Here is a 13,978-nt window from a genome sequence, read left to right as displayed (position 1 = left end):
ACGGTCCAGCCATATACTAGGTTTTGACCTAGTCTTGTTATTACTGACCTGTAAGAAAATGCCTGCCGCAAAACCCGGTCATGAGTGGTTGCTGCCAGCCTGTCCCCAGTTCTATAGATGCAGACGGCCTGTAAACTATTATCTGTATCCACCGATTCCGTTAGGTTGCTTTAAAACGGAAAAAGCCTAAACCTAATCCATTCTGTACCAAGCTATATTTGGCATTACAGCCCCAAACACAACCCGATTTCGGCATAATCGCTAATGTTTGGTTTACTTGACACGTATTTACCGCTGCTTAAAACGAACGATTTCCGCTGCCGACAGGTGCGAGTTACCCGGAAGTATAGCCAATCTGTTTGTTTACAAACATTCTGATTTGGACTATTAAACCACAATCAATTAGCGTTTCCTTCCTTCTGGCAGTTACTTGTATGTGGCAATAGTTTGCCTCTGTTTGAATGCTGATTACACAGGTTTTTAAGGACAGCTAATCAATAAAACTGTAATGAAAACTGTTATCAAACCATCAAGCCATTTTTTTCTTTCTTATAGGAATGGGACTTCAGCGTGAGCCACTCATGCAGCCATTTATTACTGTATCTCTCTCTAGCACTGTTGGTGATTTAATTCATTTTATTATGCAGCTAGCCTAGTCTGTGCTCCTCAGTACAGATGGTGTGTGGACAATGGTCTGATCCAGACATTTCCAAGGAGACATGAGTTATCTGGTTCAGCCACAATCCTCAGAGAGGATTGTGGGAGCAGATGTGCTGGAGACCTCACCATTCTTTTACATCTTGTGGGCTGGAATGATCCAACAGGATAATCACAGAGTAGCTTATAGTTCTAATAACCTTAATCCGAGGATTGACAATATCTGGGATAGTATTACAGATGTGGAGTAAATCTTTTTCGGCATGCAATAGCTGTTAAACACTTGAATATTAGGCCTAGCAAAGGAATTAAGGAATCAATGCAAACTGCAAGTTATAAGTTTGGGCTTAGCTTATTTGTAACATATTGTAATACTCTGAGCCTCGTGTTGAAGCACTACTACGGGGCGATGTTCACCGAGCACCTTTTCTAGCTAAACGTGCTCAGCAGCTGCTTGAGGAAACTAGTTGTGCCTCCCACTGTTGCTATGTGACAAATCCCTACTTGAAGTGCAGCTCTTTTTCTAAAGTTAAAATGTTTTAATGAAGCACACTGGGCGCTAAATACAGCTCAGCTCTCAGCGCTGTTAATAGTACATCCTCTCCATTATAAACGGCAAAAAGAAGACAGATCGGTAAAGAGAGCTCCCCAGTGAACATGCAGCCAATGACTCACAGAAATTTGCATTTGCTGCATTATTGTTTTAATCACCATATTATTGAGTTTACAGTGTATAGTAAAGGTAGGGATATTAATACTGTAAGAGGGAGCATTCTCCTTGTGGGTAAGTGGTAGGTGGTTAAGCCCTCCAAATGTGACATATGTACTTCAATTCAAGTTTATTTTTTATAGCCCTTAATCGCTGTTACAGTGTCAAAGGGCTTCACAACAATGCCCACATTATGAAAACAATAAATTAAAACATACGTTTCTTCCCTCTATCATTAGTATAACAGTGTTCAGATTATGGCAGTGCACTTTCGACAAGTCTTTCAGACTACTCTCATGAAGGATGACATCCAAACAGTAGCATCAAACACAACTAATGTTCTGAAAGTGAAAATAGAATCTACAGCTTGGAATCTGAGAGGCATATTTTTGCCTCTATACACATTATTCAATGTCTGTTTAGGAGAGATCAAACTGATCAGATCGCATAGCAAACATCCAGCAATTATGCAAACTGAGATATTATTCAGCACAAAACAAAGCTCTCCATAAGTACGTCATCTATGATAAACAAATAAAGATATAAAGACATAAGAGTTTGAGGGCCAGCGTTTGAGCTAAATGCCTGGGAAAATATGGTTGAAGCCAGAGTTCTGCCAGATGTGCGCCCATATTATCCTGCATGTATGATGTGTTTGAGGTAAGAGACAGCATTCAATCAATGAAGTATAAATGTTATGCTCTACTGTAGATTCCATTATGTGTGGCAGATCAGTGTGCCTCAACGAACATATATTTACCTTCAAAAGCAATATAGCCCTGTTTAATGTGTGTGTGTGTGTGTGTGTGTGTGTGTGTGTGTGTGTGTGTGTGGCATGGATATTTGGGAGTGTTTATTTGCGCTCTGGGATGAATCCTTTTTAGGAGGAGTTTGGTGTCAAAGAATTTCACAAACACCCTTTGACAGTCAGGAGCAGTTGTATTTAAACAAGGCAAAAATCCTCCGGGAAAATCCCTCTAATCTTTTGATCCCAATATCTGTCTTTGGACTCAGAGACAGCAGTATACTATTAATCTGCTTTTGTCTGAGTGAAGCTACGGGAGGCTTCTAGACAGAATGACACTTTCAGAGATCCACTCAGGTCACGTGGTATATGCTCGTACAATGACGTAGGACAGACAGGCTCAAAAGGGCACCACTCAAATTAAGAATTCATCTTCCGATGTCCCAAAGCAGTCCAATTAGTATTTGTGAACATGAGGAACTCTGTTCTACACTAAAAACCATGGTATCAAAACTCTAATCTGTCATTGAGATGCACTGTAGGCCTATAAATCAGCTACAAATTATAGTGCTATGAGTTCTGAAACAGAATATACCCCAGAAAAAAAAAAAAACATCATGGAAAATTATAATGGAAATCAGCATGGCATCTCATCATATATTCAAATCCAGGTACATCTTCATCAGTATCCAATCCAGGTACCTCTTCATCAGTATCCAATCAGTCAAATGGTAAGTCTGAGCTGAAGTGGAAATGGGTAAAAAAAAATAAAGAAAGAAAAAAACGACTGTCGCTGAATTCACAGAAGTATCAGGGAGGCCTAGGTCAGAAAACCTGAAACTCTTCACACTCCTCGGGAGAAAGTTCAATACTCTGAATTGACAAAAGCCTAACATTCCATTATACTGAATAGGATCCTCAGGTTTCAGTATGACAGCTCTTGGAAATAGGTGCTGAGAAAAATGTCACTCAGCATGGGCTTAGTTTAATTTAGACATATGGTTACTCACAATTTCAGAAGAGATTCAATTTTATCAGATTTTTGTATGTGAGGCTTTTCTAGGTAACTAAAATGAAGGGAACACAAAGTGCGGCTTGGCCACCTCCGATTGCCAAACAGCCTCAAAGCGCTACGAGTCTACAAGTTTCTGGAGCTTTACTGTAGGATTTGTGTTTTAGATGGTGGAAAATGTTGCTCCAGAATCTACCATTACTTTTCCATTGGGATGGGATTTAGTGACTAAGACAGCCAAGGCATATACATGTAGTTTACATCATTTTCATGTCAAAACATTAACTACCACCCATGGACTGCGGCGTTGCCATCCTGGAAGAAACTACTTCCATCAGGATAGAAATGCTTCACAAAAGGATGAAGGTGATCATTCAGAATGGCTTCGTATTTGTTGGTGTTTACTTTGGTCACCAAGCAGTCGAGTCGCCCCACACCGTGTCAGGATAATGTATCCCACCATGACAGAACCAGCCAAATTCCTTTCCCTCAATCTATGAAGTGTTTCCAATATTTTGGCAGTTCTTGCATGTTGCACATAAAAAAAAAATGTGGTATGAAGCTTGTGAATCTCTCTCCCGCTGGGATGTAGATAACTTGTGTATCGCCACAAAGCAAAAGCTTTTGAAAGCACTGCATAGAAGTGCAACAGTGTTCTGTGAGGACAGTATTTCACAGAGAAGCTTCATTTACTGATTTTTCTCACTTTGTAGTAACTTTTTCAAGATATACTGTATCAATGCTTAAAATTGTATACAGTATATTTACTTGGGTAACATAACCAGAACCACTGTTTTACATGATCCACCATGTCTCATTATTTAACTTTTATTTAACCAGGTATTCCCTCTGAGATTAAAAATCTCTTTTCCAAGAGAGACCTAGTCAAGGGAATAGAATCGTCACAAACCTAAAATTTATTAACAACATACAACAAAGTAGGCTACTTCAGTAGCTTTCAATCCTGGTCCTCAAGACCTAGAGTACCGCTAGTTTTCTATCCAACCAGGTAATTAACTGCATTCACCTGGTGTACCAGGTCTAAATCTGTCCTTGATTAGATGGCTAGAATGAAAATGAACAGGGTTCTTGGTCCTAAGGACCAGGATTGAGAACCACTGTGTACATGAGTAAAAATACAATTATCATCACATAATAGGTAAGTGTAATTGCAAAATTCATTATGTGCACTCAAAAGGCAGCAGCCCAAATATCAGTTCAGTAAGGGCACTGACATCCACTTATTGAGTCTGCTTCCCAACAGTTCTTAATCATTAGTCCAATTTTAAATAACAGTGGAATATTGGCATTCATGTAACCAAACCCAGTGTTGCGACTCTGAAAAATAGTTCAATCAATGTATTTACAGTATTGCTGTGGGATGAGATTCAGCAAAAGTCACACCACTGGTATATTCATACTCCTGTGATAAACTGGAAACTGGAAACTAAAAATACCAAAAAAGAGCAGACAGATGTGCAGTGGAAAAAGCATCAACAAGCACCATGACCATGGCTCATACAACATACAGAGTACCCATTTTCTGTATATGTACAATGTACTTCCTGCATACACTGCACAACCTTCCTTCCTGCTTACAAAAGTGTGTGCAGAATGCAAACATTGTATACTCAATTCTATATCTACACTGATGCAAAAGAAAACTCACAAATTTGTCATGTTCTTGGTGTGTTCAGTGAATGATTATTTTCACACAGAAAGTTACACAGAATTGAGTTGTTTTTATTACTCTGCTACCAATCTAGAAAGGCCTTGATGAATACTTATTCAAATGTGAAAATAAGCGTCACATAATTGCACTTAATGTAGGTTATGCTCCTTTTTATTCATAACAACTTTTGAAACTATTATAGTAAAAATTGTACTAATCAACAGGTAATAGCATTGGAACATGATCCATGACTGTTTGATACCCTAACCCTGATTCCTAAATAAATCATGCTGCCTTTAAGCTATGCTCTCAGCTACAGTCATGAAGCTAAGGTGCAATAAAATTATAGTTATGTATCCAGACAATGTGAATTGAATATGGAAATACATCCTATAAATTAAATACGCACCAAAAGACAGATAAAATACAGTGTGATGTTATTTGATGCCTGCCCTACTTTTACCTAGGTTGATTTATGTTTAGCTAATGTACAATGAAATGCACAACATGATTCCATTTTATCATGATAAAATATGGAGTTGTGCAATGCATCTATGTTATTTCTCTAATGAGTAATGAGAGGCCAGATTCTGAGAACTTATTGGGCATAGAACAGTGCATTTAAATAATTGTTTTAACCGAACAAAGGGATTTGTGTGTGGGTATGTGTGTGTGTATGTGTGTGAGGTCGTGCAATGTGCAGGCTTGTGGTTGGACAGGGGAGGGTTGACAGGTCTGGTGGCAAATCCTGTAATCCTTTCATCTGATCAAAGTAATACAACAGCTTTTAAATTATTTAATGGAAAGGTAAATTTTGAATTTCAAAGTACTTTGCAATTGTGTCAGTGGATGTCTCTTTTGCATTAAGCAAACATACAGAGGATCAGTGAGGAATCTCTGAGGACAGATTTTTGATTGTTACACCAGCATAGCATGATCTGTCAAACCGTGTTTCTACAGTTTCTACAATTAAATTAGGTTTCTACTGTACAGTGGCTCTGTTGGATACTTGATTCTGATTGGCTGGGATGCGACCATTAGTTTTGCAAAACTCTTGGTTAAAACACCTAGCTTTAATCAGTATTATAAATTAATCTGCTGATCACAACTTCCAGGCACATTGCTTTTTATGCTGCTTGCATCATCCACACAGCCCCGCAGGATGGTGAGAAAGCAAGCAGCAATACCATATTATCTGTTAAATCTCTGTACTTGCTGGAATAGTGAATTGGCTATCAAAGCTACAATTTGGTGGATACTTTCATCCAAAGTGATTTAAGGTGTCATGAGTTCATACATTTTTAGCGTGGATGACTCCAGTGGGAATTGAACTTTAGTGCCACGCTGACCTATACAGGGCTACCAGTCTTTCTTGGCAGGTAGGTTTCCATGGCAGGTAGTATTACCAAGTTATCTATTCCTATTATTTTACAGTCTGATGACGAATACAATATAGCTGAAATCATGGCGAACAAAGGCACAAAATAGATGTTTACAGACCAATGTGCACTAACAATCTAAAAATACATGATTTGGTTCGGAGCAATAGTGATAGATGTCCAGGAATCTCATTGGGTTACTCAGAGCAGCTGCTCTTTTTTGCCATTAAGGGTGGGAAGGGAAGGGAAACCAGGTTGGGGGCTTTCCTCTTCAGTTATAGGCACAGAAGCAGAAGGATGTGACTCACCAAGGCTCTAAAATTCTCTGGTACCACTGTGTCTGGTATCTCTGTGCAGCATACATACTTTAATATTAATTTGTTAAAAAAAAAAAATCAGTATGTTTAAGATAAATGTGTATAGACTGGGGAGAAGAGGGGGAGGGGGGGTGAAAGCAACTGTGAATCAGTTTCTGTTTGTTTGTTTTGGGTGGCTTCTTCTAGTTGCAGTATGATTTAGAGTGGGGTCTCAGCGCCACACTGCTTTGGGGCTGTCTGGGCTGTAGACGGCTTTATCGAAGTATAACCTGTTTGGCTACAATTGAATAGCCATTTTATCCACAAGATTACATGACAGACAGTTTCACTACTTTTAGGTTTTAGGTGACCAGTAGTTTCTGTTCTGTAGTTTGAGGTGGTAATAGACTTTCAGTATGAGTTTCAGATACTGCTCTCTCTTTGAGTCTCTTTTCACCCACCATCTCATGACTTCCAAAATGAGTTGTCCATTCAGGAGCGTAAATCTTTTGTCACTGTCACTGCAATATAGTTAACACTGGGATGTTTGTGGTTTCAAGTCTAAGGGTTTCTTATGTTTTAGGTTGGGGTTTTTAGAGACTAGGACACACTGGCTTTATTCTAGACTTCAAGACTGGTTCTATTTTGGTTTAGAAATGTACCTTTCACAATGATGTGGCTGTGCAAAGCCCACTTAAACCCTCCCCTAATGTAGAGAGTTGATAGAACAGTTTTAAACACATCATATACTGTACTGTATAATAATGCATCAAAACAGAAGGGCTTACTTAGTTATTAAATATCATAAATGCATCTGGCCTCTGATGTCATGGTATATTCTTCTACATGGTCCTCTAACAATAACTGTTCACCCTCACCCTGCTCTACAAGAACAATATCTGCAATATAATTCATCTTAACCCCATAATAATATAATCAATCAGACTGTTCAAGGCCACAAAGCTATTAACATCAGTAGCCACCCTGGTGTGAAAATTGTGATCTTTTCCTATGATTTCTTGGCTAATGAGAGGGGCAGATAGATAAAGAGAGAGAAAGATGAGGATTGAGAAGAGAGATGCATTCATATTGCATGCCCTTGTATGTAGTGTAAGAAACTGACGTAAGATAAAATGTTTCACATAAAATACAAAAGCACAAACTAGTTTTAAAAGCATTATCTAGTTTAAACCCGCCCCTAAACCTAAGCCTGAACACTAGTAATCTAGTCAAATTAACTGGTTAGGTCAACAACTTCCTAATCCAAACCATCAGTTTACCTTTGTAGTACCAAGGGGATTGATGTTTTTTTTAATTAATCAAAACTGATGTCTGAGTTAAGATTCTTTTACTCACAGATTATTGTGCAATGATTTCCTAGATTATGCATGAATTTCTGTCTGTACCATTCTTTTTGAATTTGTCTGTTTTACCTTTCCTTTTCACATATACTTGAGTGATTGACAGTATTTCAGTTGACCTTTAGAATTGCCTTTGTAATAAGACTTTCAAGTAAAGTAAGGTAGCAAAACAATGTGTCACACTTTATAACTGACTCTACACATAACGATAAAATTGCTTAAAGCCCAGCATGTATGTTGAGTATGAAATGAACAATGACATTGCTCAATGTTTTAGTCAAAAACAATATTGTCAAATTCATAATTCAAAAATTCAATAATTCAAAGCATAATTCACAGCTGTCCATCACAACTGTGCTGAGATGGGCCTTGCATCTCATGAAAACAAGAATGAGGTGGCTGACCCAAAATAAGTAAGCATGAATTGCAAAGTGCTACACTGTCCAAAACACCTGAAGTTCTTCTAAGGAGCTTGTGAGAATTTTATTGTTTGAATTTCCAACTTCTATACAGGGACATGCAGTACCTTCTCTCCATCTTAGAGCAAATAATTCAGTTAGATTTTCATCTTAATACCCAAATTAAGACTGCTCTGAAGTTCTAGCTGAAATGAAGACAACCATGCTCTGAAATTCTAATAAAGATTCTAATAAAATAACTCTAATATTTTGCCAGAGGATAATCAATAGCCTAAATGTAATCTGCCTTTATCAACTACTGATGCCAAATACAAACTGGTTTCTCACTGATAACAAACTGACAATTTTGCTACTCGGAATAAATGAGTGGTCAGTGTTGAAAGAAGTTAGCCACAGATGTTTGATCTAATTAGCCTTTAACACCAGAATCTTTCCTACATATTAAAATGTGTTTTAGAGTAGCCTCATGCATCCAAGATCTAACCTTACAAGTTAGAACAATCAATACTGGCAATATTACAATGAGTGCTGTTGATGATGTAGCCTAGAGATATTGAACTTTAAATGAGTAAGGAAGAGCACAATAATACCCATGTTTCCCATATATTGATTATATTTGAACAGCCTGCCCAAGTATAGGCTATTAATCACCACTTAAGTAGCCTAAAGTTTTGTTTTAGATTTATTTCAGGTGCTGTGATGAACTAAGCTGCCATCCAAACCTGATGTTTCTCATCGATGTACAGTAGTTTAATTAATCAAAGATATAATGCTGTCAAACACTGAAAGCATATATAGTGAATGACAGCAACAGTGATTCATTGCGTCAGTGCATGGTGGCGAGGCAAAGTCTGAAACGTAGCTTACACAATATGTTAACAACATCATTAATTGCTGGTATTTTACATTTGCATCACAAAACTAATGACAATCAGATGACAGTATAATAGTCATCTTATGCTGCAGTAGCATGTTAGCCAATGCTAGCCTAATTAGCTCATAATTAAAATAAAATACTTCAGTGCTTGAGCAGATACTGAGCTCGTTAAATGAAATGTCAATAAAAATCCAGCCAGAAATAGCCTACTTAGATATTTACTCGCACACCTGGAAAAAACACAGCATTAAGTCAATCAGTATTTGAATCAATTGAATAGAGAAATAAAGAACACACTCAAGATCCAAGATCCAAGACCCTCCCCCCACCCCCACCAAAGTAAAGTGCCAACTTGTGGGAAACACTGCACTGAATACCCTGAATACTGATATACTTTCAATATCAGCGATACTAAGGATAAGAATCAGCAGAGATCCTGATTATTATTAGTATTGTGACTATTATCACAATACTGGTGTATTACAATAGCTCATAATGTGATGTATTGATTAACTAGTCTGTCATTCTTTCATTTGCTTGCAGTAAAGAGCTGAAATTGTATCTGTTAAGACTATAAAATGTCAAAATCAATTAGGCCTAAAGTTATGAGTGAAAAGTCACGGCTCATTTACGTTACTAGTTGAAATTCATGACCTGAAACTCTCAAGCACTCAGTCAAGGTCTAGTTTTTAAATTTAAAGAAAATCCTTGGATAGAATATAATGTTGTGTGCTTCCATTAAGCCTTGAAATGCAAATAGACAGGCCTATTTAACATTACTGTAACGAAGTGTCACAATAGTGCAATATTATTTTCCCCACTCCTACTATTGCATCAGTCTCTGAAAGCTCTATGTTTAAAATAGCACAGAATTATCATTGGCCACTGATACAGAAACGTCACCTAATTGATAATGGGCTCCTCTACTGTCGCCCCTTTATATGCCTCTTTTGGATGCTTTTCACTATGTGAGGTCCATATAGTCTATGTTTATTCCATTTGACTTGCAGATGATATTCCTGTTCTTGAATTGTATTTGAGGTAAGCCACTGGAGATGGCATTTCATAGGTCAACCGATCCCCAGAGACCTGTTTCATATGAAACGGAAAACACCTTTGGGGATGAAGAACACCTGTATGTTTTGCTAATGAGGCCTTGCAGGAGATTCACTCATTACAAACAACTGTATGTCATATCAATGGCACAAACCTTAAAACTAAGACAAGCATATAGGCTTTAGCCAAATAGAGGAAGGGAATGCATTATTTTAGGACTGATGGCAAATGTATCTAGTATAGGCTACTTTTAATTTGCAAAAGTCAGTCAGTGTTGCTGCTGACTGAATAAAGCTAAAGAGGACAGGCTGTACAGACAGTGTACTCCAAACTGAATCCAGTTGTCTTACCTTCACTGCAGTCCTTTCCTTGGAACCCCGTCTGAGAGCAGTCACATGTCGGTTCGTTGTTAATTAAACTGCAGACTCCTCCATTTAAGCACATGTTGGCTGTACCACAAACGTCATTTATGACCCCTTGACTGTTGATCATCACAGACTCCGTTTTGTTGACCTTTATGTCTGTTATCCATCCAGTGAAAGGCGCCTGGTCCTTGACTGCAGCTGATGTAAGTCGTAACGCCACGGATCGTAATTCCGGTGGTATTCCACCAAGGAACAAATGGCTGAAGACAGTCATATCCCGTCTTTTTGACTTCACCTCAACCCATTTTACTTCATTGTCCACCATTAGGGTTGTGTTCTTAAAGTTTCTCCTTATTGTAACCGCGTGCCATTGGCTGTCATTGACTGCTGTGTCAGATAGAACAGTTGCGGGCTCGGCACAGAAGATCGAGAAACGAAGGCTGAGTTTACCATTCAGTATGAGAAGTTCTAAAAAGTCACAAAATCCCTCGTCGTCAAAGTAAACTAGCAGCCCATGGGAACTCTTTGTTTTCATGTTGAAACTCATTTCACTTTCACAACATGCATTCCACATTGGAAATCTAGCCCACTGTCCCTCAGCACCTGTAAATTCTAGACAAGTGCCTATCTCTACCAAACAACAAATGAGCAGCCCAACCCATATGATATGGGCACCATGCCGCACTTGTAAAACCATGGTGTGACCACAAAATCTGGGTAGGTGGAGGGATACTTAGGCTAGGGCTGAATATTTTTACAGGAACTTTTGCTCAAGCAAGAAGTGTGTTGGGTTGACTGTGATAGAGTAGGCTGATAGGCATATAATTGACTGCCCACGCGGATATATCGGTATGAACTGATGCATTGTAAAATAAAAGGCTAAATAGGATAATATATTTGCATAGCAGTAGGCTTGGCCAACACTAATCTCCTGGAGCAAATATCATTACCTCACACTATCCAGGCCACTGGCCAAACCTCTCACTCTTAGCGCCAAAATAGTTTGAACTGTTTAAAGGTCCTGTCTGCCATGGCTATTTAGAGCAAAGTGACAGGGATTCAAATATCCATTGGGCACACTTGGTCTAATTTATGTAATTATGGAGCAGCTCCTTCTGGTGCCAGTTAGAGTGTGCACGGTTTTACTTGAGTTGAAATGGCAGCTTTAATCTTCATGTTCATGCCAACGTTCTTTGGCGGGTAACTAGAAGCCTTGCTCCGGGCTTTTCACCCTGCATCCTCTGTAGCAATGTGAAAAAAGGCCACATGGAGCCACACTGGCTGATAAGCTCAGCAAAAGAAACAGTCTGTCTGTCAAGGCAGTCCTCAGTCCCACAGCTCTCTGAAAAAGAAAGACAGATTTAATACAATATCAGTGTTTTCACCATATCAATTTCTTATTCCAAAGCCTTAACCAAAAGATTAAGGCAGAAAAATAGCCAATCGGGCACTTGTATTTGAGGATGTGTGTTTGTCTAGCACATCACAAACACAGCCCATATAATTAGATTAATAATATCACCGGGGCTTTACAGGCAACATACAGCAGCGCTGGGCTACGTCAGTGTAACTGAATCCACGCATCAATGCATCTCAGTTTACATTGTCTTCGCACATGCACTCCGTCATGTAATGAAGATCATGCAGGGATTCATGCACGTTTCACGAACAGAAGCGAGTCAGTAAATGAAAAGTTGTATATCACTAATCGCATCAAGTTGTTCGCACTTGCACGTCCAAGAACCTATGAGCCATTCCCCGAAAACAATTTCACTCACAGCGAAAGTAAAACAGGAAACCACCTATATATACAACTATCATACATTTATTTAAAAGAGAATATTAGCCTACTCTTGTTCACACGCAAACCACCATTTACAACTTCTGAAACCGTGAATGTCCATTATAAGCAGCATTCCGATATATATTCATTGGCCTGCCCTCTGTAGACCTAACACGAGAAAAAGTGCGTCATTTGACTCACAATGGTTGGTTTGTGTAAGACAAACCAGTCAGACTGCCGTTGGATCTCGGACCCCAAAATATTATCTTCACAATATTTTCTTCATCACGAGTTTATTGACATCGACTGTGAAACGAATTCTGCCTTTTCCCTTCAAAATACCAAACGCAGCCTATTAAGTGTGAAAGCGAGCTGCTGTAAATTCTTCCCGCAGTTATTTTGCATTTCAAAGAAGAAAAAAGGAGAAAAAAACAACCGCTATAATTCAATATGGGCATTTAGGGTCGGATAACCGACTTCGGCAGCACTATGAGCAGACTACAACATCCTAGACAATTGCCATATAAATAGCCAAGATAATCATAAACAGTAAGACATTTGAATTGCCATCTCGCTTAAGATATGGGATTATCAGCACCAACATTTAATGTTTCATAGAATTTGCCAAAACGGGACACCATTCGTATTTTCACCATCTTCTCATCAATAATATGCCTAATATCTCAGACATCTTACGTTGGATGACAATAAATGGTGGGCTAATTAGATTGTTATTTCCCTATTCAGATATGCTTAAATTTACGACATTATTGCCAGTACAACTAGCCTATATAATAACCTACTAAACAAGATGAGGCATTATTACCTTTACTCGTGTACACCTTTACTTCTACGGGACCTTGAATAGTTTGCACTAAAGAAAATGCGATTTCATGCAAACCACCGCGGGCTGAGCTTCTGTAGACCGCGACAGTCCTTATTTTGAGAGAGCCTACCTCAAATCCTCTGGTGAAACCTTCACATCAAGATCTGCTTTCAAGTGAATCACAGCATCAGAGAGAGAGAGAGGGGGAGAGAGAGAGAGAGAGAGAGAGAGAGAGAGAGAGCGAGAGAGAGAGAGAGAGAGACGGGTCCACTTTCCCACTAACTCCGCTAGAAACCTAAAGATGTCAAGTCAGGCTTTAGTGGTACAAAAATTACCTTGAATATTCCGTCTTCGTTAGTTTGTTTCTCGATAAAACTAAAAAAAAAAAAAAAAGGTAAACCGCTGGATAGAGGCGGCGGGTGAGGAAAAAAAATCCAGTTATCTTTGTGGAAGAGAAGGTGCAATCTGGTTTCCCTGTTGAGCTTATCCAGCGACTGTCAGGAGCCAGAGAGACAGCGCGTCACGTGTCTCTCCGTGATGTCTACCGGGGAGGGGAGGGGCTGAATGCAGTACCTTGGACAGCGCCTCCGCCTCGCATGCATCCATCCGTGGACGTTCACGGCACAGGCAACTTTCCACACACAGCCTTTTAAAACAGCAGTGATTGATTAATTGATTGCGGTAAAGAGGCAAAAAAAACCCAGGAAAGCAGTCGAGGATGGTTAAGGAAGACTCGGAGCGCGAGCTTTTTGAACAGCAAATTACCACAGCGTCTATCACAGCGATGCAAAGAGTTGATCGCTGGAAATGTCCTCGCTGAA

General features: G+C 39.1%; 1 protein-coding gene across 1 annotated transcript in view; it reads right to left on the bottom strand.

The window, feature by feature from the left end:
- The window catches only part of LOC139639148 (neurexin-1a-like), a 253,518-nt gene extending 242,273 nt beyond the window's left edge, over window positions 1-11,245 (bottom strand). Inside the window, 1 exon segment of the mRNA XM_071513215.1 lies at window positions 10,534-11,245. Coding sequence (XP_071369316.1) covers window positions 10,534-11,245 — 712 coding nt within the window.
- Between the last annotated feature and the right edge of the window lie 2,733 nt (window positions 11,246-13,978).

This window comes from Centroberyx affinis, unplaced genomic scaffold (genome assembly GCF_046629955.1).
Source record: "Centroberyx affinis isolate AG114_WGS23_722 - 3 ecotype Tasmania unplaced genomic scaffold, CSIRO-AGI_Caff_v1 ptg006867l_1, whole genome shotgun sequence".
In the NCBI taxonomy this organism is placed as follows: domain Eukaryota; kingdom Metazoa; phylum Chordata; class Actinopteri; order Beryciformes; family Berycidae; genus Centroberyx; species Centroberyx affinis.
The sequence above is the reverse complement of the archived record's forward strand: the minus strand, read 5'-3'. Positions and strand labels throughout refer to the sequence as shown.